The sequence below is a fragment of the Arvicola amphibius genome, chromosome 8, assembly GCF_903992535.2.
Source record: "Arvicola amphibius chromosome 8, mArvAmp1.2, whole genome shotgun sequence".
NCBI classification, from domain to species: Eukaryota; Metazoa; Chordata; class Mammalia; order Rodentia; family Cricetidae; genus Arvicola; species Arvicola amphibius.
The window spans coordinates 87,790,437-87,816,615 of NC_052054.1; the positions used below are offsets into that span (position 1 = coordinate 87,790,437).

General features: G+C 39.7%; 1 protein-coding gene across 1 annotated transcript in view; it reads left to right on the top strand.

Annotated features, from left to right (window-relative positions):
* The window catches only part of Tmem232 (transmembrane protein 232), a 237,768-nt gene that overhangs the window by 17,818 nt on the left and 193,771 nt on the right, over positions 1–26,179 (top strand). The window contains exons 2-7 of the mRNA XM_038341007.2: positions 6,982–7,093; positions 7,452–7,557; positions 8,660–8,817; positions 12,312–12,411; positions 14,076–14,233; positions 22,963–23,117. Of these exons, the coding sequence (XP_038196935.2) occupies positions 6,982–7,093; positions 7,452–7,557; positions 8,660–8,817; positions 12,312–12,411; positions 14,076–14,233; positions 22,963–23,117 (789 nt within the window). The remainder of the gene's footprint in view (positions 1–6,981; positions 7,094–7,451; positions 7,558–8,659; positions 8,818–12,311; positions 12,412–14,075; positions 14,234–22,962; positions 23,118–26,179) is intronic.

Sequence of the window (26,179 nt, forward strand, 5' to 3'; positions counted from 1 at the left end):
CGAATGCTAACGGCCCGCACCGGCGCGCAGATCTGAGTGCTTGGTCCCTGGTTGGTAGAATTATTTTGTGAAGGGTTAGGTGTAGCCCCGTGGAAGGAGGGGTGTCGTTCGGGGTGCGCTTTAGATTTCAAAAGCCCACACTGTTCTCTGTTAACCTTCTGTCATGCGCCTGTGGGTCAGCACCATGCCTGCCGGCCTGCCGCCACATTCCCTGCCATGACGGTCACGGAGTCCAGCCCTCTGACACTGTAAACAAGCCCTCAAATAAATGATTTTTCTTATAAGAGTTGCCACGGTCATGGTGTCTCGTCCAGCGACAGAACAGTTAGAGCATATCAAGCACCATGTTTCTTTCCCAGACTGCCAGCTTCCCGACGCTGGTTCTCATTCTTCAGCTAGCTCTCCTTGGAGCTAGCATAATCTTCATTACGTTCTTATGAATGAACTGAATTGCTGTTGATATAAATAGTCAGCTTGGATTAGGTATCCATGCAACCAGGAGACTTTAGTGTGTTTGCTTTCTGTGTAAAATTTAAACGATGGTCTTTGTGGGCTGCCTGTTAAACAAGATTGTACGTTTCATTCCTGGAATAGATTGTGAAATCCTTCGATATTTTGAAGAAATTGGGATGTAGGAAGCTAAATTATATTTTATTTTTTAAATGCCTGTACTAATCTTTTACCATTCCTCTTGTGGCTTATTATATGTTATATTGCTTATATGATATATTACAAGTAGAAGGGTTAATTTGTTCTATTTTCAATGGGAAAGAAATAGTTAAAAATAGCTGTATTTATCACCTGTTTAATATTTATTAACATGATCTGTGGGAGATCAATTAAGGCATTCAATATCTGTACTGAAAGTAAGAAATTATTAACTTTGCATATTCCCAATGGAGCATTACAGGCCACAACCTGCACTGAAAAATAATGGACAAAAATAAAATTGTTTATAAGATGTTCTAAGCTCATGAATTTGAATTAGCTGTTATTTTAATCCCAGGCCTTCCTTTTGCTTTAGAAAGAAATGCATCTCTGAGTTTATGAGGAAGTCAAGGTAACATATTTAATTTCAGAAAATAAAATTTAAATTTATATTTAAAACCCTGGATAGTATGTTTATAGGTATACTTAGGGGTGCCCATGTTTGTTATGAGGGAAATCTTTTCAAGTTCATTAATATTGTTTTATTATGAGGAGATATATGTTGCAAACTTGTACAGATGATTCTGACTGATACTACAAAAAGAGCTTCAGGATCTTGAGGTGCAACTTATTTATTTATTTAATTAATACATTGACTAACTAATTAATTTTTTGGTTTTTTGAGACAGGGTTTCACTGTGTTGTGTAGCCCTGGCCTGTCTTGAAACTCTTTCTGTAGACCAGGCTGGCCTCGAATTCATTCATAGAGATCTTCCTGCCTCTGCCTTCTGAGTGCTGGGATTAAAGGCGTGCACCACCACTGCCTGGCTGAGTTGCAGCTTGTTTTAAATATTGGTTTTTTTTTTTTTTACTTTGAAACATATGCACTTCAGTGTGATATTTAAGCCTTCTTTTTCTTTTTATAATACAATGTACACTCTGCACATTTTAATCAGCATATATAAAGTAAATACCAGATGTTCATTAGGCAAATTTATATATGTTAATCTATGTTTAATTAATGACAATGGATAATATATATTAATAACGTACACATCCATCCATCCATCCATCCATCCATCCATAACAATATAGAGAAACTCAAGCTACAGCCATGAATGTTAGATAGCTGCATCAATATTAAAACACGGAGCATATTTCTGTGGTCTTACAGCTAGACCTTCGATGAGTTCTTGGGGCTTTGTAATTACACATTTCCAAGTACATTCTCGTCGTCTCTGCTGCTGTCATCACTTGTCCCTTCGAGTTGGCCTCATCTAATTCCTGTCGTTGTGCCCAGCCTCCCACTGCTCCCTGTTTCTACACTCACCCACTTGTTCTCTGAACAGCAGCCTCAGAGTTCCTTTTAGGCAGATGTCATCTTTTCACGCTCTAATTTAAACTCCGTACTCCCTTCCAATCACATCAGAAATAAAATTCTAACACTGCCTCACAATCTAAACACCTCCCAAGATTCCAGGCTACCTTCTGTCTAAGAGAAAATTCTTAAACAATAAAAAAAAACCATAATCGTGTATACACAGGAAAATTTAATGTGTGTCCACACTCAGTATAGCAGTGAAAAAAAATGTTACGTTAAGACAAACATACCTGCAAAGAATGTATAGATATTCAGTGTGTATGTTCCCCTCCTTACCTTTTTAAGAAGGATTGGTTTATGTATCAGAGCATCCATGTTTTATTTATTCTCATTTTTATTAGCTCTTTGAGAATTTCCTACAGTGTGCTTGGAGCATACTCACCCTCCTCGAACTCTCCCCAGGACCAGTCTTTCTCACCACCCACCCAACTTCGTGCTCTCTCTCTTTCTTCAGACTCATTAGATCCCGCTGGTGCTGCCCATCTATTCTCGGCTGTGTGGTCTTCTAGTGCAGCACAGGGAGCCTGCCAGGGGCTGCTTGCTCACAGAAACCCGACTTTCCCTCTTCCAGCAGCCACCCTTGTTAGTGACTCCTCACTAGCGCTGGGACTTCATGCCCACTCCTCTTCTCTGAGCTGGGGTTTGGTGTGGCGTGAGTTTGCACAGATCTTGTGGGTGTTGTCACTGTCATTGTGTTTGACTGTCTTGCTCTGTCCAGAAAACATCATTCCCCCGCAGTCACCCACTACCCCGACCCCCTCTTACACAGTGATCCCTGAGCCTTTGATGGGGTTGTGATATTGATGGTTCACTGAGGGCTGAACATTCTGCAATCATTTATTCCCTACACCTTGATGGGTTGTGGGACTTTGTATTCATCACCATCTACTGCTAAAAGAAGCCTTTCTGATGATGGCTGAGAAAATAAATGCATTATCATGTAGGTATAGTGGTACAACATCAGTTGGCTTAATAGCAGTAGCATCACCCCTAGATCCTATGGCCTGTCCAGCTACAGGCCCTTGACCCAACAATAGTGTAAGATCTGGTTTTTATCTTATGGATTAGTGATTAAATCTGACTAGGAAGTGGTGGACTTCTCCTATGATGTTCATGCAACTATTGCACCAGTGGGCGTGCCTTGCCAGGCTGTCATTGTTACAGCTGGATGGGTTCACAGTTGGGTAAGAGTCATAGTGAGCTCACCCCCCTAGGAGCCTGCAGTGCACCTGCCAGCACCGTGAAAGCTCGCCAAGAGGGCTAAAACTTTCAGGCGAGCACCAGCTTGGTTTCTCCATGTTCTGTGACTTTGGCACATGGTGCTTTCAGTAACAGTGCTTGCCAGACTTTTTCTTTTTCTTTCTTTTTGATGATTAAATTAATTCTTGATAATTTCTTACATGTATATAATGCATTCTGTTTTCTCTGCCCCCAAAGCCTTCTCTTATTACCCTCTCATCCCTACAACCTCCTCCCTGTCCTTTTCCCAGATTCATGGTTTCTGGTTTTGTTGTGTGACTCATTGGCTTTCAATGGGGTCATTTCTGTCATGATTTGATTGAAATTATACACTGGAGCTGGGAGGAATCACTAGTCAATACACAACTGCATACAATGACTCTTCCTTGCCCTGAATCTATCCGTAGAAAATAGGTTAGCAGCAAAGGATAGCCCTCTTCCTAATATCTAGGCTGCTTCCAATTCCTGGCTTATGAAAAGATCGTCAGTGAACACAGATGAGGAAGTATCTCTGGTAGTTGGGTAAATGTTCAAGAGTGGTGTAGCTGGATCTTGAGGTAGATCCATTGAATTGCTACACTGATTTCCACTGTGGCTATACAGTTTGGACTCTCATAACTTATGAAATGTGTTTCTCTTTTCCTACATCAACACTAGTGTTAGCTCTCATTTTTTAAAAAATATTTATTTTTTATTTTGACCATTCTGACTGGAGTAAGATGAAATCGCAAAGTAGTTTTAATTTACATTTCCTTGAAGGCTAAGGATATTGACCATTTCTTTGTCAGCTATTTGTATTTCATCGTTTGAGAACTTTCTTAGTTTTGTACTCCCCTTTTAAAACTGGGTTATTCGTTTAATTGATAGTACGTGTTTTAGCTCTTTGTATATTTTAGATAACTGTCTATTGGAGGTATAATTAGTTAGGATCTTTTCTCATTCTGTGATCTGCTGCTTTGCTGGAATAATAGTGTCCTTTCCCATGCAGAAGCCCGTCAGCTTCATGAGGTCCCAGTTATTAATTGTTGGTGTTAGCACTGTGGTCTATTCAGAAAGTCCTTTCCTGTGCCAGTGAGTTCAAGGCTATTCCCCACTTTCACGTCTATCAGGTTCAGAATATCTAGTTTTATGTTGAAGTCCTCAATCCATTTGAAGTTGAGTTTTGCGCAAGGTGACAAGTATGGATCTATTTGCATTTTTCTATGCCTAGCCATTCTATTTGTCTAATATAATTTTTTTGAAGGTGGAGTGCAATCTTCTGTAGTGTGATTTGAGATTAGGGATGGTGATACCTCCAGCAATTCTTTTATTATTCAAGATTGTTTTAGCTATACTTTTTTTGTATTTTTATATGAAGTTGAGATAGTTTTTTTCCCCAATATCTTGAAGAACTATGTTAGAATTGCATTGAACCTGTAGATTGCTTTTGTTAGAATGGCCATTTTCACTATATTAATGCTTCTACCGAGACCACCATCCAAAGACTTAGAGAATGCCTTATCTACCATTAGGGTAGTCCACACAGTATTGCTTCTGACCAAGGGAAGTCACTTCACAGCCAGAAAAGTGCGACTCAGGGCCCCCAATCATAGCTTCATTCATTTTACTATTACCACATTCTCCACCATCCTGAAGCAGCTAGCCGGACAGAACAATAATTCCAGTACCTATCAAGTGACAGTAGCCTGGAGGGTTGGGACAGGGTTTTCCAGAAGACAATATGTTCTCTGAATCAAAATCTAATATATGGTATGGTTTCTCCTATAACTAGATTCACAGGTTGGGTAGGAAAGGGACTAGTTCCACTCACTATCACCCACAGCCTCCTTCAGTTCCCTAGACTTCATCAGTGAGGCACTCATTGTCTTTTACACGACCTCAACTTTTTCCTCCTACTTCTCTTTAAAACAATTCTTATCTTTCTGTACGAGCCTGGGCATTGACATGTAGTAGGCCTTTCTTGTCAGGCTTTCTTTGGCTCACCAGCACCCACATAATGACATGGAGACTTAACTACAAAAGCTTGGCCTTTAGCTTTAGGCTTGCTCCCACTAGCTTTTATAACTTAAACAAACCTGTTTCTAGTCATCTGCATCCTGCCGTGTGGCTCTTCACCTGTCCTCCATTCTGTATGTCCCACATCTCCTTGGTGAAATCCTGCTCTGTAGGATTCTAACCCTCAGTTCCCCTCTCTGCCCGGAAGTCCCGCCTACTCTCTCCTGCCCAGCTATTGGCCATTCAGCTCTTTATTAAACCAATCAGAAGGTATCTTAGGCAGGTGAGGCAAAACACTTCTTCACACAGGGTAAACAAATATCCCACCACGTTGATGTGTATTGACAATGTAAAATAGACACATCTGACTTGAGTCTTCATCCTGTAACTGAAGTTTCTATACCCAGATGCTTACTCTCCCATCTCCATTTGTCTGACTGCTGTCATCTTAACAACTGTCCTATTCTGAACTTATTCTCTACCCTTATGTCAAATATGTACTCCTAGCAGATTTCATCACTTCAGTAAATATTAATTCTGTCCTTTCAGTGAGTCAGTTTAATCATGACTCCTTTCTTAAGCTGTAGTGGGGAGCAGCGGGCCGCTTCCCGCAGCCCGGCTCCTGGCCTCCTGGCTAGCTTTACCCGAAATAACAACACACAAATTGTATTCTTTTAAATACTGCCTGGCCCATTATTTTCAGCCTCTTACTCACATCTTGACTAACCCATATCTAATAATGTATGTAATACCATGAGTGGTGTCTTACCGGGAAAGATTCAGCATGTCTGACCATGTGGCTGGCTTCATCGCATCTCGCTCACTGAGGAGAGGCAGGGCAGTCTGACTAACTTAGGAGAGGTGTGGCATCTGACTGAGCCATCTACCTCACTTCCTTCTTCCTGTTCTGTCTACTCCACCCACCTAAGGGCTGGCCAAGGCAGTTACTTTATTAATTAACCAATGAAGTCATCAGATAGATAGAAGACACACCTACATCATTAAGCCTAGAGGGTAACTCTTTGGTCAGCCCAAAGTTAGGTGTTTACATTATACAATCTGTTCTCTTTCCTTCCATCACTGCGGTCCTGGTCGGAACCATCATTATCTCTTGTCTAACCACATGGGTGACTATCGCTGTAGATGTGCCCCACTTCCTCCTCTCCAGCTCTCAGCTGGTCATGAGAGCAGCCTTGGGAAGGGCCCTAAGGCCTGCCGTTCTCTTGAAGAAGCCCTGCGATGGTATCTCCCTCATACATCGTCACTGTGGTTACTCCAGCTGGTTTTGCTCCATGTACCTTTTCTCCCTTCACACTTCCCTGTAGCCACAGTTGTAATGAACCCACATGGAGGGAATACAGAGTTAGCTTAAATGGGACCAACACTGATTGATGTGAGGATATAAATCAGCCTTCAGCATAACTGAAGCTGTGCTCGACTTTACCAGTGAAGAGGAAATATCCAAAAGATTGCTGGCAACCATTTCAGAAATGTTGTTTTTTATTTTTTTCACAAGACAAATGCCTTCGAAAATGAGAATTTGTTTCTCAGTAAATCTGGGGGATGTGCTCGGGGATCTTTGATGTTACTGATCTTGTTTGTATGTGAAACATTATAATTAAAAATGGTAAAGTACTTTTCCTAGAACAGCTTACCCGCTAGAGGATGATTAATTAAAATTTGAAAACAGCAGCTATAATTATTGCTTTTCTGCCCAGACCATCATTTTCAATCACCAAAGAGTTCATATTGAAATTCAACCACACACGGAATCCAGTAGAGCAGGAAGAATTGCTGGAACAAGCTAGAAGACTCCTTGTCAGGTGTAAGGTAAGGGTCGGTCTCATGGTTTCTCCGCAAGTAAACTTTGTTTTGTAGTTGGTCCATGTTACGTAATTCTGTGTAATATTGAAAGAAAAAATAAGGCTGTGGGTACAGACAGCTACCTTTGACTGTATATAGGCAAAGCTAAAATATTAATGTCAATTAAATTTAAAGTTTTTAACCCAAATAGTTTTGATGAGGAGGTTCTCCTTAAGAGAAAAATACAGAGCTTTCTCTAATTGCAGTCACAAGATATTGGTGTGGAAGAATGGCTTTCAGAGTATAAAAAAGAGACAATAAAGCAAACCAACAAAGGAATACACATTTTCATTTATTGTTTTCTTCATTTGCTTTTCCATCACAGAGGAAGTTGGGTCTCAAGACGCTGGGCACCGGGAAGCATGTGCACCTTCCGACTGCTTGGGCAGAGGTCATCTACCTGGCTCAGTGCAAAGGGGAGATCCAGGATGGTATGTGCGTGTGCCGACCCAATTGCAGATGCTCCCCAAGTGTTTGTAGAGCCACAAAGAGAAAAGGAGATGATTTGAGAATCTGAAGAAATTTTTTAGTAAATTTGAAGCATGTTTTCTAAATTCTCCATCAGAATATCTCATGATGTGTCATTATGAAAGTTCCTCGGAATTCTGAACATATGACTTTGACTGTTAAACTTTTAAATTACAAAATGGCTTTTAAAAGCTCGTTCTCAGTATAGTCTTTATATCTTTCCCCTAAAATTGGCAATTCACTTAAAAGTCACTGTACACTATCTTTGAATAAGTCCACCAAGGCCTGGCGCCTAGATAAGGGAGTTTTTGCACTTTATATTCTTACTTATGAAACATAAATCAAATGGCATTGACTTGGCTTTATTTCTTTCTGCTTTAGAGCAGGAAGTGTTGCTCATAACCTTTTCATTTGTTACTCCTCACTTATATGGCTCCTTTCGAGCAACCTCTACCCAATCTAAAAAGGAAATTAAGTAGCATTACTTTTAAGGGGATATAATTCCTTCTGTCGTTAAACTAAATGCTATGTGTACGCCTTCTAAAATGAGCTTGGGGATGTTAACTGCTAAGGTCAGAGGATATTTCCCATGGAAATGGGGATTTGTAATGCTGCCTGAGAGCTCACTTAGCTTGTTTTTATGGTCCCGCATTCCGGCACTGCCACCTCTGTTGGACGTTTACCAGATTTTGTGGGAGGGAGGTCTTGTGGTCTACCACAGCCAGCAGCCTCATGGGTGTCTGTGAGAAAGGGAAGGGCAGAGAGGGGAAGAGGAAGGTGGGGGAGGGGTGGGGGGTGGAGGGTTAGGTAGAGGCTATGTTTCTTTTGGGGCTTTGGCCTTGGAAGTCACCCATTGCCATTTCTTCTGGGTTCTATTGATTGACGCAGTCACTAGGCCTGTTGAGGTTTGGGGTTCCTCTCCTTGGGAAGGGTGTAAAGCATTTATGGGGGCAGCAGAATCCCAGAATCTGAAGGACAAAGAATGAATTGTAAGCTGTAAGTATAATGAACAGGAAGGGACGATTAACTTTTCCGTGACAAAATTTCACGTTGTTGACTTTCCAGAAGCTTTAAATATGCTCCACGCCTCCTTGGACCACGTTCCTTTCGATTACGATCAGCTTCCTGCCCTGTTTTTCCTGGCAGAATCAGTTCTATATCGACTCTGTTGTGATGCATTCATGAAGGGATTTTTATATTCCGTTGAAATAAAGCTGGTGAAGGTATGTTTTTAATTTGAGAAAGTGTTTTAATTGTTCTAAACGCAAGCAGTAGGAAACTATGGTGCTATCTGCCTCTGGAGCAGTCAGGGCACTGGCATATCCGAGGATAACATCCTATCTTTGAGAGGGGCCGGTAAAGTGCTGTTGACAGCCTAGCTGAAATAGAGAAAACAGAATTTCACTAATTGTATAAGAATATAATTAGTTAAAAATCGTCGTGCTGTTCTTCTAAGTATGTATAGATTTTTAAGGGTTAAAAAGAAAAGATTTATTTACTTTTATTTTAAGTATATAGGTCTTTTGCTTGTACATACGTGTGTGCCTGCATATGTGTGTGTGTGTGTGTGTGTGTGTGTGTGTGTGTATGTGTGTAGACTCTAGTTGTGAGCTTCCATGTAGGTGATGGGAACTGAACCCAACTCCTCTACAAGAGCAACATAAGCTCAGCCACTGAACTATCTCTCTAGCCCTTTCTTTCAGGGATTTTCAATGCTATGTCCTTTATTTAAAACTTCTGAGAAATAACCTTGATCTTTCGGTTTGAGGTGAGTGATCTTGTCAGCAGAGCCACCATCATATGGGTTATGCTTTGTAAAGCCCCTCATCAAATGCTTCCAGTGTTTGTAATAGCTACAGTTTACCTGGGAAAAATTTATTATAGAAATAAATTTAAGAATAACTAGTGATTTTATTGCAAGGTGGTCAGATTAGCAGGTAGTAATAGAAATCTTCGGGGGAGACAGTCTGTGTACAAATAAAAAAAGGTTGCTTTAATTAATTGCTGAAATTAATTTGGTCATGATGGTTTGGGTCAGTGTTTTTTTCCTTGAATCTTTGGTATTAACAGACATACACATTATCCCATAGGGTTAATTGTTCCTCCGATTTCTTCAACATGACTTACGGTGAGCTTGCCTTCCTGAGGGGTTGTCCCTTCCTTGACCAAATGATTGGGCATCCCAATGACACCAGATCTTAAGGGACGAGGCAGTGGCCTGCCACCACTCAGAGGCAGATTCTTTTGACTGGAAAGCAGCTTTCCCAAGTTGGTCTTCAATGCTACTGCAGTAGTATCGCTGGAAGCAGGTCCTATCTCCATCCTTTCCATTTTGTTCCTCATTTAGTGGAATAATTAAAGCTTGATTAAATAAGTAATATATGATTCCAGAACATTGCCTCAATTTCAAATTGTGTGCATAGTCTTTCCTTTTTTCTATTTCCTAAATGTGGTGTCTTAATTTTTGAAGCACTCCTCTGAAATTGTAGAGAATAATATGTAAAAAAAAACCCTACTAGTTCAACATATGTGAGCTACAAATAAAAATTTTGTTTTAAGCTTCCATATAAATATGAAAATACAAAACAAGATAGCCTTGGTGTTGGGTTTATCTCACAGTCAGATAGAGGTGTCCAGGAAAAGAGAGGATAGGTAGAAAGAAGAGCGGGGAAGAATCAAGGGTTAAGGAAGGAGAGACAAAGACATTTTGGGGGCAGAGCCTGAGTTGTCAGACTACAGAGAGGAAGTGTATAGTATGTAGAGGAGTCCCCAGAATCCTGGGAGATAGGGAAAGGGACAATTTTCAATAAAAAAGGCCTTTAGAGCATTAGAAATGTGTTTTTTTTTTTCCTCCAGCTGCTGTAGTAACTAGGGACACCTTCTGGTCAGGCAACACTGACTATGAAATTAAAGTATAATACAGCATGAGTATACTTTATTAATTTTTTCAATATAGTCGTCAATCCTTTTAAAAATCCTAAGCAATTTCCCCCTGACTAGCATTTTAGCTTCCATCTATAATTATGGGAGCTTGTGCCTGTGAGAGCTTCATTGGACATACCGCTGTATGTCACGTGGCCTGCGAGAGCTTCATTGGACATACCGCTGTATGTCACGTGACCCTGCGAGAGCTTCATTGGACATACTGCTGTATGTCACGTGACCCATGAGAGCTTCATTGGACATACTGCTGTATGTCACGTGGCCTGTGAGAAGTCCATTGGACACACTGCTGTATGTCACGTGACCTGCGAGAGCTTCATTGGACATACTCCTGTATGTCACCTGACCTGTGAGAGTTCATTGGACATACTCCTGTATGTCACATGACCTGTGAGAGTTCATTGGACATACCGCTGTATGTCACGTGACCCATGAGAGCTTCATTGGGCATACTGCTGTATGTCACGTGACCTGCGAGAGCTTCATTGGACACACTCCTGTATGTCACCTGACCTGTGAGAGTTCATTGGACACACTGCTATATGTCATGTGGCCCCTAGGTTTTCACTTCTTGTCCTTTAACCTTATGTTCTTAGAGTCAGCTGCACAAAGAGACCACGGTGCACACCGCAGACACTTTGTTTTCATGTGTGAGTCTAAAAGGCTGGTGTTCATAAATTTTAGAAGAAATTTTAAATACCAAGCGCTGTTTATCAAATTAATTTTAGTAATAAAGGCTTCTGGTAAAAATAAAAGAGCTAGCTGAGATTCAGTGATTTCTTGAGAGTGAAGTGGATTTTGGGAAAGAGCATCCTAGCTTCACATTCCTGTAATAGCCTTTATTTTTCTTATTTCCTTAACAGTGATGGGTGAAGCGTTTGGGACTTGGCCAGACTCACCTATTTGGCTGTATTTTAATGTATATCAAGTTAATATTTGGCATCACCGTTAAAGAATTTGGCTTCTCTCACATGCAAACTGGATAGTGGATTGTTTTACAGGGCTCTGTGATTTAGTAACTCACACGGAATGCAGTCTATTTGTTTTGAAAATTTATGTTTTTTTCATATTATTATATGAAATATCATGTATAGTATGTTTCTACAGATAGTTCACTTTCTGTAGCTTATGTAAAACTGCCCATTTTTAGCTATAGATGCAGTTTTTTGGTCATAGAAGTGTTTGCAATGTTTACTGTGTGACATGATAAAGTTTTTTTTTCTTTATTGGAGATGGGAGCGGTATACTATGAAGGGCAGAATATTTCTCAGCATTTTCCAAGTCTGTATTTCAAACTGTTTCACTGAAGAGTAGGAAGAAATATATAACCCACTGTGATCTATACATACACAATGTACGGACTCCAATATACTGAAATAAAGGGAACTGGGAAATACATCATGATACTTTCTCTTATCATGGATTTTATTTTTATATAAAACCCTGTAAATTCATTTCATGAGCTACTTAAGGACTATGATCTACAATTTGGAAAAGCAATGTTGCTCTGAAGGATAGAGTATGGATCTGCACCCAATGCGGGCCATTCGAGAAAGTGTGGAGATGATCCATCCAAGTTCTTTTGGTTGAACCAGCATTGCAATCTTGACATAAACGTTTTAAAGTTATTTCAAAAGCACATAATATCAACTGAGTTTGAAATTGTTTTATCCAAAAGTAAATGTAATAATAAAGTGGTTCATCTTTCTCTATGGTTTTTAAGCATTTATTGGGGCGATACAAACAATGTTTTTCTCTTTTTCTCTCTTGACAGATTGGCTATTTGATCTTCTTACGGCTTTTTGTATTTTTCCTGCATGGCCACTTAGAAAGTTTTAAACAACATTTACTTAGGCTGCAGCCATATTTATACGGTAGAATATCTTTTATTTTATACTTATAAATGTTTTACGCTACATTTTAAGATGACTGTCACTATAAAGAGCAGAGCTGTTTTATGTTTCATGAAGAGTAACACCTGCAATGATGGCCCCTGGGCCAGGCAGCCTTTCTTCCGTGTTTGTTTTCCCTTAGAAACTTAGAATTTCTTGTGGCGAGAACATTTAAAAATCCAGCATCTTCGGAATCCGAATGAACTCAGAATTCTTATGAAACTGTCGTCACGGCCCGGGCCACAGATGTCCAGGATCTAACCTCATGTTCTTTGGCCACCACCTTGCTTTTCCCATTCTTCTCCTCACCCTCCTCCAGCCTCCTGGGAGCAGCTCTTTTGTTTTCTTCCCAAGTGTATGGTTATGACCGAGACTCAGTTTTCTCACTTGTGATCACAGCTGTCAAACCAAACTAGAAAGCAACGAAGATAAATTCTAAAGTGCGTCTGTTGGCGCTGCTGATGCTGAACTGGAATAGGGAGAGAAGAGGGTTCTGGACCATCTGAGTAAGGTTGCACGACGGAATATTTTAGCCGTACATAAAGCAGAGCAGTGTCTTTTCAATTGTTTTGATTGACACTCAAAGGAAGAAATGCCCTTTGCCCTGCAATTCAACACATTATGACCTGCATCCACTTACACGCTGGAAAGAAGGAACTGTGGAGGAGTGGATATTGAAAATGGAAATGATTCCAATGGGGATATCATGGGGCAAAGTGGCTAATTTTAGTTAACTGGTTCTAGGTTGCGTCTGTAGGAAAGTGTGGAATCAGGAAGAAGTGATGCTTTTATATTGACTAATGTGGTCAAGATTTGGAAAAATGCAACAGTGAACTTGACCATCACAAACAGGAGAGGAGTAAGATTTAGGTGACCTACAAAGCTAAGAACACCCGAGGGTGTGCTGGGGTGTCACAACCCACCTAAAATCCCAATGTTGCTCATATCTAAATATGTTTAGGGCTGACCACCTGAGACTGGATAATCTATCAGAGAGCTCATCCCTGGAGAAAACTGAGTAGTAGCCATATGTATGCATTAATATATACCACATGCAACAAATAGTTGTATGTTATAATATGTAACATGCATAATATGTTAAATCATATACATGTTTTAATTAAACATTTTTAAGAATTTTGTAGATGAGAACTATACTTATACCATTTCACCCCTTTCCTCCCCTCCAATACTCTAGACCCCTTTTCAAATTAATGACCTCTTCTCCTTTAATTACATCCGTGTGCCTATGGATCAGTAGAGAATGATGAACCCATTTAGTGTTGCTCAAGTGTGTATGTTTTGGGCTGACCACTGGGGAAATCTCACAAAGTTCTACTCCTCAATGAGGAGATACTATAATTAATGGCTGCCGAGAGAGGGCGAATATGTTATTTAATTGTACATTGAAGAGCCATCACACAAAACTGCTCTGAATTACAAAACCTCTGATGTGATTTATTTAAGGTGTAGTTTTCTCCCTCACCACCAGGGGACACATACCATTAGAAATTTTAACTAGTTAGGGCAAAGAGTAGTGGCTCAGAAGTACTGACTTTGATTGCACCTTAATAGCTAAAAGACAAACGGAACACAATGCAAGGTAGTAATAAGATATTTCTCACGAATGTTTTTTCTTCCAACAGCACTTTATTTCTCTGAAGCATCCTACTCTAAGTATCCAAACATCTTCTCAAATGTGCAGTTCATTCTGAAAACGTCAGAAATCATCTGTAAAAGAGAACTCCATTCTGAAACAGTTTTGGGAGATAAAGGTGGCGTGAAGTGCGCAGATTCTGATTTGGTAGGTAACCAAACATGGGGGGTCTTCCCTGTCATATAGCTATAAGATAAAGTTGTTATGATTATATACTTACTCTCATCAATCAAGCAGGCACTGTTGAAGCTGAGCTCAGCAGGGCGGAGGGATGGGGAGGGGAGAGTGACTAGCATATACTTCTTTTTTTTCGCTTATGCACAAATCTTGGATCAAAGACTGCTAGATGAGGAATGGACCATCAACATGATCCGTTATTTCTTTGAGAGGCACAATGACATAACACCTCTTCCACATGGGTCCCAATCTCAAATTATGCTTAACAAATAATAGCATAACTTAGATTCATAAGTTAACATTTTAGCATATTCTATTTCATTAAGGGGAAGGATATAAAGTATAGACTGGCCATCAAACAAATGTAGTATGTCATGTTCTTCATGTTTTATGTGAAATAACATTTAATATGCCATTGAAGCCAACCAAAGGCTTCCTGAAGCCCTCAAATTGTCCAGGCATGGTGGTGCATGCCTTTAATCACAAGGGAAGCAGAAACTGGCAGATCTCTGTGAGTTCAAGACCAGCCTTGTCTAGTGAGTTTAAGGCCAGTCAAAGCTACACAGTGAGACCCTTCCCCCCAAAAAAAGTTCAAATTGAGAGATTAAAGTAATTCTAGTACATGAATTTAAATCTTTCTTACTTATGTTATTAATAATCAATTTACCCAATAAACAATAATTACACAGACACAAGTTCAATGAGTCACATAATTGTGTATATGACACATGTTTTTCAAAGGACAAACTTCAGTGTCTTTAATAATAATCTCTCTATTTCCTTTACTCATATATTTTCTAAAAAATAATGTGAGCACTGTGAAGCAGGGATTTTTTTCATTATTTTAATTTTTGATAGCTTATCAATGGAAAATTTATCCTTTTTAGTTTCTCAAGAAGGAAAAAAAATTCATGTCTTTTGCTTGTTTGTGTGGTGTACATGTACATGTTTATTCATGTCTGCATGTATGTGGGAATGCGTATGTGCAATGTGCATGCATGTGCATTTATGTGGATGGGGAGGCCACAGGCAGATGTTGGAAACTTCTTTGATTGCTCTGAACTCTCTTGACCTACACAGTCTTTCCTTGGGCCTGGAGATGGTCCATTCCCCTGGCTAGACTATCTAGCCAGCTGCTCTGAGACCCCGTGCCCAGTTCCAGAGAGCTGGGGTTACAGGTGGGATACCCGAGCAGCCCTGATTTTGTGTGTGTCCTGTGGAGTCACACACTGCTTCTTACACTCACATTCATGCATGGAGCTCTTCGTCCACTGAGTCCTCTCTCTAGTCTAGGGAAAATATTTTAACCTAATGTAAATTATAATGATAAGGACACTTGTAAAAACTCCTTTAAAAACTACCTTTATTTACATGTGACCTCATACTCTTCCCATATTCCCTTTAGTGCCTTTAAAACATTAACTAAATTTAACAGATGAGAAAATACACTTTATTATGTACGTTTGTAATTTTTAGGCCTTAAGTATTTGTCTCTTGGCTCATTAGTGATAAACCATCTATATAAAGAGCGGTGTTTGCTAAGTCATTTAAACCATTTGGTTGTAATTGGTAATGAATGCAAATTGTGTCATGCAAAAAAGGCACTTGTTTCAAAGTTTGAAATGTGTTTTGTAAACTGAAACATTAAAAACCACATGATCATCTCATTAGATGCTGAAAAAAGCTTTCAATAAAATACAACATCCCTTCATGATAAAGTCTTGGAGAGAGCAGGGATACAAAGAACATACCTAAACATAATAAAGGCAATATACAGCAAGCCAACAACCAACATCAGAGAGAAATTCCCAGCGATCCCACTAAAATCAGGAACAAGACAAGGTTATCCACTCTTTCCATATCTATTCAATATAGTTCTTGTGGTCCTAGCTAGAGCAATCAGACACCAAAAGGAGATCAAGGGGATACAAATTGGAAAAGAAGAAGTCAAACTGTTACTATTTGCTGAGGATGTGATAGTTTACATAAGAGATCCAAAAAATTCTACCAAGGAAATTCTACAACTCATAAACACTTACAGTAATGTAGCAGGATACAAGATTAATTCAAAAAAATCAGTAGCCCTCCTGTACACAGATAATAAAAGGGCTGGGGAAGAAATCAGAGAAACAACACCATTCACAATAGCTACACATTGCATAAAATATCTCGGAGTAACTCTAACTAAACAAGTATAACAAGAACTTTAAATCTTTGAAGAAAGAAATTGAAGAAGACACCAGAAAGTGGAAAGATCTCCCATGCTCTTGGGTAGGCAGAATTAACATAGGAAAAATGGCAATCTTACCAAAAGCAGTCTACAAATTTAACACAATGCCCAGCAAAATTCTTCAAAGACCTCTAAAGAATGGTACTCAACTTCATATGGAAAAGCAAAAAACCCAGGATAGTCAAAACAATCCTATACAATAAAAGAACTTCTGGAGGCATCACAATCCCTGACTTCAAATTCTACTACAGAGCCACAATACTGAGAATAGCCTGGTATTGGCATAAGAACAGACAGGAGGACCAATGGAACCAAACAGAGAACCTGGATATTTATCCACACATCTTTAAACACCTGATGTTTGGCAAAGAAGGAAAAAATATCAAATGGAAAAAGAAAGCATATTTAACAAGTGGTACTGGCATAACTGGATAGCAACATGTAGAAGAATGAAAATAGACTCATATCTATCACCATGCACAAAACTCAAGTCCAAATGGATCAAAGACCTCAACATAAAGTCAGCCACACTGAACCTCAGAGAAGAGAAAGTTGGAAGTATACTTGAATGCATTGGCACAGGAGACCACTTCTTAAATATAACCCCAGCAGGACAGACACTGAGAGAAACAATTAATAAATGGGACCTCCTGAAACTGAAAAGCTTCTGTAAAGCAAAGGACACGGTCAACATAAAAATGACAGCCTACAGAATGGGAAAAGATCTTCACTAACTCCACATCAGACAGATGTCTGATCTCCAAAATATACAAAGAACTCAAGAAATTGGTTATCAAAAGAACAAATAAACCAATAAAAAATGGAGTACAGACCTAAACAGAACTCTCAATAGAGGAATCTAAAATGGCTGAAAGACACTTAAGGAAATGTTTAATATCCTTAGTCATCAGAGAAATGCAAATCAAAACAACTCTGAGATTCCAACTTACACCTGTAAGAATGGCCAAGATCAAAAACACTGATGATAACTTATGCTGGAGAGGTTGTGGGGGAAAAGGGAACACTTCTGCATTGCTGGTGGGAATGCAAGATGGTACAACCCCTTTTGGATGTCAGTGTGGTGATTTCTTAGAAAATTATGAAATGGCCTTCCTCAAGACCCAGTAATACCACTTTTGGGTATATATCCAAAGGATGCTCAATCGTGCCACAAGGACATGTGCTCAACTATGTTCATAGCAGCTTTGTTTGTCATATCCAGAACCTGGAAACAACCTAAATGTCCCTCGACCAAAGAATGGATAAGGAAAATGTGGTACATTTACACAGTGGAGTACTACACAGCGGAAAAAACCGACATCTTGAATTTTGCAGGAAAATGGATGGAGCTAGAAAACATTATTTTGAGTGAGGTAACTCAGACTCAGAAAGACAATTATCACATGTACTCACTCATAGGAGGTTTTTAAACATAAATCAAAGAAAGCAATCTTACAAACCACAATCCCAGAGAACTTAGACAACAATGAGGACACTAAGAGAGACTTACATGGATCTAATCCACATGGGAAGTAGAAAAAGACAAGATCTCCTGAGTAAATTGGGAGCATGGCGACCTTGGGGGAGGGTTGAAGGGGTGGGCAAAGGCATGGAGGGGAGAAGAGAAAAATGTAGAGCTCAATAAAAATCAATGAAAAAAAAACAAAAGAAAAAAAGAAATGTGTTTTGATGACAAACATACTTAAAATAAGATATTAATCTGCAAAAAGAACATTGCTCCTGAAGAGTATTGACCTGCTTGCCCACTGCCCATGTAATGGAGAGGTCTGTTTAGCTTCTCCAGGTCACTGTTTGCTCATTTGTAAAAGATGCTCTGCTCATTTTCATGATCACGATGGGCATCACCACCGTTTTCATTGCCATCAGAGCTTACTTAACTGAGTAAACAAAATCATACTTTGTGAATGAAAAAGACATGAAAGCCCAGGCATCAATGACTGAAAATGTATTCAAGTATTCGCTTTGACCTAGGCAGTTCACAATGACTATTCAGTTTGACTATGTTCACAATGACTAGTTCACAATGACTAGTTCAGCTGAGACTATGACTACACTGAACGTATGCAGTGATCTGAGTGTTGCATCTTCATATACAGTGCTTTGTGATCTACATGCCACACACATGCTCTGGCTCTGGCGAGGCCTCCGTTAGTTTCCATGCTCTTGAAGAACAAATCTATTTCCACCCTTGGAAGCGGTGGGAGTGTGCTACCAGAAGGGGGGCAACGCTGAGAGCTCACAGAATGAACACATCTGCTGAGAGAGACATGCGCCGTCACTGGGTCTTTCTGTACCATTTGCACTTTGTAGAACAAAGGACCTCAGTTCTATTTCAGCTCTATCCGTGTGATTCTCAGAGGGGACTATAACACATTTGGGGCTGTCAGGTTTATTGCCTTTCTTTTTCTTCTCCAATTACTTCATAATATAAAGACTATAAAGGATAGTGGAGCCACTGCGCTCCTAAATCACGGCCCGTCTAATCAGCACTGATTCATGGTGCGATTGCAAGCCCTAAAGTTCCCTCGTTTCCACCCGATTTCTCCACTGTGGTGTTCCTAAGCCAGCCTCTCCAGTTCAGCTGAGCATCTGCCCATTCAATACCCATTTCATTCCTTACTTTGGGGGAATGAAAGAGGAAAGAGAAGAGCAATAGAATGTAAAAGCTACAGCAATGGCCATTTTCCGTCCTGTCCTTATTGGTGCTATATTACAGTGCAGGATTTATAGATCTATCTATCATTCCTTATCTTTCGATTATACTAAAAGGTCCATTCACAGCCTATGTTGGCCATTGTAAAATATTTTATGTTTAATGCTTATAGAAATGGAGCAAAAGCGGTTGCTGGATTTGTTGCACAACCAACGCTAGAATTGCTTTAAAAATCCTGTAGAATTTGCATATTATAAGATACACAATATGGATTTTGGTTTTGCCTACAGATAGAAAAACTCCCTTTCCTCGCTCCTGAACACAGTTTCTTCTTTAAGTGGACTTTTAAGTGATCCAGACCCATAGTTTCCGCCAACTTTGACAAGCGGTGCACTTTTATTAGCTTTGCAAATGCAGATTTCCATCCTCTGCTCAGTGGCAGAGGTGAATTTTCTAAGCATAGAGGTCGCATCATAATAATAACATAGTTCTTTGGGCCTTAAACTCAACTCAAATGGAGTAGACATTTTATTAAACAGTATTATCTAAAGTACAAACAGTTCCCTGAAAAATAGCAGATGCACCGATTTTATATTCCAATGTGACCTGCAATCTTGTCTTCTCACACCCCACCTACTTGGTAAACAAAAAGTCGTGATCAAAATCTGGGACACTCTGCCATAATGTGGCGCTAGCGGCAGCTTCATAACTAGACAGACCCACGCTTTTGAAAATTAGGAGCATTATCCAGTGATTCATCTCATTATTTGGCTGACACATTTGTATTGAGAGGTCTTTTCATGGTGGCCCCTAAAATGACTGCCAACAGGAAGAAACTCAAAACATTTCATCTGAGCCGCTACAGCAGAGCCTAGACCTCCAAGCTCGTCTCTGCTGTAAAGACTCGGTCAGTCGCTTAGGGTCTCATAAACGCCAAGGTGCTGGAGTTCTCTGGATGCCCAGGAAATCAATGGGGCTTCTCATGGCAGGCACTACTCAAGCTGCAGATGACAGTCCGAAGCTGAGCAGCAGTCCACCGAGTTGTAGAAATCACAGGAAGTGGTCAAGAAAAGAAAAAGAACAAAGAAAGAAGGTAGGCAGGCAAGCAGAAAGGAATGGGCAAGTGTTGTCTGAAGCCACCGAATCCTGGGCCTACCAAAGCATCATGTGGCAAAGTGTCACCCTCCCCCCACCTTTTTTGGGGCATGCATTTGTATACATGCTCACGCGTGTGTCCATGTGTTCGTGGAAGCCAAAGATGGGTGTACCTGGTGTCTTCTTGCCTCGGTCTACTCCATTACTGTGGTTATTGATGAGCACCATTATGCCTAACTCTGTTGATTGCTGGGGACCTGAACTCAGACCTCACTCCTGTGTAGAAGTCATTTCACTGGCTGAACGGCCTCCCAGTCCCACCCCTTTTCCATTTCAAAGCCATCACAGCCTGAGAATTTGCACAATAAGGAATTATAGAAAAGAATAAAGTCTGTCTTAATTTTTATTCGATTGAATGTGTATATAATCATTCTGCCAGGATGCTGCAATGCTTTAAAATGCTCGTTAATCTCCATGCAGCATTTATCTCCCAACCATATCAGACAGATTCAGTGGAACTGACAACAGACTTTGTGGCATCTGATAACTGTCAGGGCTGCTCTTTCCTGGTCTGTTCTGGGTCGAATCATGTGATTGTCGTTATTACATTATGTCTTTTCTTTTGATAATGCCAAGGCCATTAAGCCAAAGGTCAAGAAGAGGAGCACACATTTGTCAGGAACAATGGGTTTTACTCCTTGGTGGAGAGAGAGAGAGAGAGAGAGAGAGAGAGAGAGAGAGAGAGAGAGAGAGAGAGAGAGAGAGAGAGAGAGAGAGAGAGAGCGCGAGCAAGTGAGCCAGAGCTTCCAGGAGGAGCTGGATGCATTTTTTTTTTTAAAAATAGCATTTAGACCTTGAAAGATGGAGGGGACTCTGAGGAAGCAGCAGTTCCTTTAGATTCTATTGAAAAGTAGGGTCGACATTATGACTGGGTAGTTCATATGGAACACTGTGGCTTTGTTTTGTCCGTGCTTAAGAAGAGACATTGTTAAATGGCTTTTTAAAAATCATGGTCTTGAAGTATTGTCTGAGGCATGAAGTCTGTGCTCACATCAGGCAGAGCAAAATGACACCCAATCGTGTCGGGTCCGACTGTAGTAAGTGGTGTCAGATGAGTCGTAGACAGCAGAGGCTACCTTTTTCTCATTGTCTATGGTGTGTGAAAATAATCCCAAATGTTACCTTTCTATTATCTTTCTTTTCTGAGACAGTATCTCCCTAAATTTCCCAAAGGTAGCCTCAAGTTTGTCATCCTCCTGCTTCAGCCTCTCTGTTCTGGGATCACAGGCTTTGGTCACGCAGCATACCTCCTAACGTATTTTTTTTTATCATGTGTTAGCACAAATACACACACACATACACACAAATATGTATGTATATATGTACACACACACATATATATCTTAATAGTCTTTGCAGCCATATAGTATCTATGATCTAGAAAAGTATTGTTTTAACTTAATTGATCAAACCATCTCAAAGTTTCAAAGCTGATCTCTGTCCCTGTTTATGTGGACTAACTCTGTCTGAAACCTGAGGACTGTCAGACATGCAGGCTGAGACACCTGGGGCTACAGAGACAATTTCACTTATATAGCTTTTACTTTTTGAATGGGCTCCACCACAAAGCAGAAAATTGAGTTATATGTGCATTTGCCGAAGTCAGCATGTCTCAGCCCGATGCCTTACATTAGCTCCGAAGACAGCTTCCCTGTGGAACACTGTAACCCTCCAAACACGGCTTCTTCGGTTAGGGTTTCTTTTCTGAATTAGTGCTCCCAGGGCCAACAAGCTTCTGCAGACCTTGGCTCTAGCTGTTCTCTCCAGTATCTCGCTATCCCTAACACAAAAAGACTCAATACACTTCCAAAGAACTTAACTAAACAGCCCACTGGAAACTTGAGAGGTTTTATTTGAAATTTTATAGGAACCTCCAGCTTTTTAAGAGGACTCAACATGGAAACCATCTTTGAATTTAGCTATTATATTTTATATAATAACCGAAGACAATGGAGCCCTTTATGTTTAAAGTGTTTCTTAACAGTGTGGAATAGGAACTGCTGCTGATCTGAGTACGTAGAACAGGGTGTGTACCTTTGGCCAAAAGGAAAATAAAATGACGGGAGTGCTATGTTGTCATGGAATTCTGATCACTGTAGCAGATCAATTATTTAATGAAGTTGGCAGGGATCACTTGGAGAGAGTATACAAATGCTTCGTCGTGTCTGAATTTGTAGTCTTTTAAGAATAGTTGCCTAAGTCATGTATTTGGTTGTTAATGTAGAGAAATCTGCATCTCAGAGCCCAGGCTGTTACTAGATCATTGTTCAAATTTTCCTTGTTGCCTTTTGAAATTTCAGCTGTTGCAAAGAAGGGAGACACACAGGGTCTTGGAATCATGTATCCAATAGTGGCCTTTCAGAAGATCTGGGAACTGTGTCTTACTGTAGACTAATTCACTGAGCACATGGATTTGTGTAAAAAATATAAACTTATATAATAAATACACATAATTATTATAAAAATATAAAGCTTATATCAGCTATACATACCTCATAAAATACTTACAAATTACCTCACTTACTAACATATAAAATATAAGTGAATATTCGTTTTGATTTTTATATTTAACATGTATTTTTCAAGTCTTTGCAAGTTAAGGAACCCTTTGGCAAATCTGTCTCCATGTTGTAATTTCAGATGCATTTGAAGTTGAATGAGAAGGGTTATGAAGTCAACCACCTGCTCTGGCATTGTGTGGCTGCCTGGTCCTGCGTTCAGAACAATAGTCCTCAGCTGAATACAGTGCTCGAGCATCTCCTCTTCCACAGAACGCAGCTTCAGACGAAATGCTGGTAAGGGCAACTCTATAAATCCAGGGTGACTCTGAGAGACCTTTGTACTGAAATGTTAATCACGGCTCAGTTGACTATGCATGCGCTTTATAGTCTCAACTCCAAAGACAAAGGCAATGTGCATATTTTATACTGCTTGTATCAGTGAATTGTTGCACTGTCTGCTGTCTTGTTTTGCTGGATGCTCTGTGTAGTTGTCTCTATTAAATGAAATGTGTTACTGATAAGAAATTCATTCCTGTGTTGAAAACATTTTCTTACTTCTCATGTTGTTAGATCCCGGCAATGAAGTCATCTGTTATATACTTGAAAGGAATCCACTGATCCTATTTCTTTGTGCTTTTCAAAGAGATGTACAAGGACATTGAACCTCAGTGAGGGTTAGCTTCTTCTAGTCCATGTCTTAATTTAAGAAGGACATAGATGTCATACAAAAGCAGGATGGATACAGAGGAAGGAAGATTGTAGTTTTTAATGGATCGACTGGGAATAATTATATTTGTGAAGTTCAGTGTGTGTGTGTGTGTGTGTGTGTGTGTGTGTGTGTGTGTGTGAATAGTATTTCATGTGTACACACACCACATTTAAAATATATTCATCTGTAGGGCAATGAAGGCACACATCTTTAATCCAAGCTCAGGAGGCAGAGGCAGGTATATCTCTGAGTTTAAGGCCAGCCTAGTCTACAGAATGCCCTAGTTAGGGCTGCACAGAGAAGCCCTGTCTCCAAAACAAAACAAAACAAAACAAAACAAAACAAAAGCAACGACAACTAAACAAGCCAAAAAAAAATCTGTTTATCTATTGATTCTTATGTTGAATTTTTATCTTTCTCCTGAGAGGAAAGCTGACATCTCCTCAACATTCTGATCTCAGTTCCTCTGGATGCTCAATCAGGAGTGAGATTGCTGGGCCATAGGGCATCCTATTTATAATTTTTGAGATGTTTTCATATTCTTTCTTAAGTTAGCTTTACTTACATTCCAACCTACCCCAGGGTTCTCTTGTCTCATCCTCAGGGCACCGTTCCATCTTGCTGCATACATACCCACAGTAACAGGTGTGAGGTGAGATTTCACTGTGGCTTCAGTTTTCCTTGCTTTTACTATGAGTAAAGTGGAACATTGTTCATATAACTGTTAGCCATGTGGCTTCTTTTAAGAACTGTTGAGTCAGTTGGGCAGTGGTGGCACCCCTTTAATCCCAGCACACGAGAGGCAGAGGCGAGGGGATCTCTGAGTTAAAGGCAACCTGGTCTATAGAGTGAGTTTCAGAATAGCCAGGGCTACACAGAGAAGCCCTGTCTCAAGAACTCAAAACCAAATCAAACCAAATGAAACTAAACAAAAACACCACTCTCTCCCAAATATAAATCCCCAGAAAAACCAAAGAACTGTTAAGTCAGGGCCTTCGTTTTTAAAATTGGGTTATTTGTTTGCTTGATCTTGAATTATTGCGTTCCTTATTTACTTTAGATATCAATTCACTAGATACATACTTTTCCTCCACATATGAGTTCTCATTCTCTTCCTCCATTTTTCTTCCTCTCTCCTTCTTCCTTTCCTTTTTTCTTCTGTCTTTCTTTGACAGAGTCCCATGTAGCTCAGTTTAGACTTGAACTTACTGTGCAGTCTGGGCTGGCCTTGAATCTGTGGTTTTCTCTTCTGCCTCAGCCTTCTATTAATTGTTTAACTGTTTTAAATGTTATTATATCAACACATATTTAATTAATTTTCTGACTATTTATGGTTAAAGTTGTCAACAGACCTTTAAGGACTGCTATTGTAGATCATACTTCACAGTTTTGGGGTTAAAGATAATATTATTATTTTTTAAAATGAAACTGAAGTCAGTTTAGTGTGTTTGCTAGAGACTGGAGCAAGATTCTAAGTGTCCTTGAAAAGGACATTCCTCAGGATATCAGTGTCAACTGATAACAGCCTGGGCCACCTGAATCTTTCTTTCTGTTTTCTGGGTGGATGTGAGAATGATCACATAAGGTGGGAAAAGTAATGCATAGTATTGAAGAATAGAGGGGTAAACTGATCAAGTGGTCATCAATGACTACACATAATAGAAGGGACGCAGCAATTGTCTGAATTGCCAAATCGTTTTGATACCGTTTCTTGAATCTTTCGTTTTAAGAAGGCAATCTTTCTTTAAAAAGCTAAAAACATGATTTTAGTTAACAACAACAACAACAAAAAACCATTGACGATTAAAGACTTGCTAGGACCCTTGAGATGGCTCCTTACTTGCTGCTAAGCCTGAGTACCTGAGTTTAATCCCTGGAACATGCATGGTGGAAGATGAGAACTAACTGTCACCTACACAAATGTGCCTTGGCATGTGCTTGTATATGCACATACGTAAGCACACACAACTAAATAAATGTAAAGGTATCTCTAAGAGTTTAAAAAGTTTTTTAAAGCTTGTGTTAAGTCTGTTCACAGTAGCATCACATTAAATATAAAATATCTTTTCTTAATATAGTGTTTAGAGTATGTATATAACAATATATGCACAGATGCCATGAGGTCATCACTCCAGATAAGACAAAACACTGATCTAATGATCAGAACTAAACCCAAATGCCTTCCTGCCTTCAAGGGAATCTTTTCTGATATTCTCACCATTTACTCTCTGATATCATTGAGGGTAAGGAGAAAACTGAGGAAGTGAGCTCTATTTTGAATAAATAAAGATAGTGAAGGGTGAGAAGTGGGCCCTGTCATGATTTTCTCAATTGTGACACTTGAGGGAAGACACCGTTCAGCCCCCAAAATATGACACCAGTGAGAATTAAGAGGAGAAACCCAAGAAATGTTAATTCCTGTGTGTCAGAGACAACACAATGATGAGTAACATGGAAATAGTTAAAGCAATGAAAGACAACATGACCAAGATATCCAATGAGATTTTATTTATGGTGGCCAAATCTGTCCATACAAATTGCTTCTCTTCTGTTCATTCTAATTGGTTGGTCTGTAGCTAACTCATATATCTCCCTGTGTGATTTCTTGTAATCCCATTTTTAGACTATATATAATACAAAAGGAATG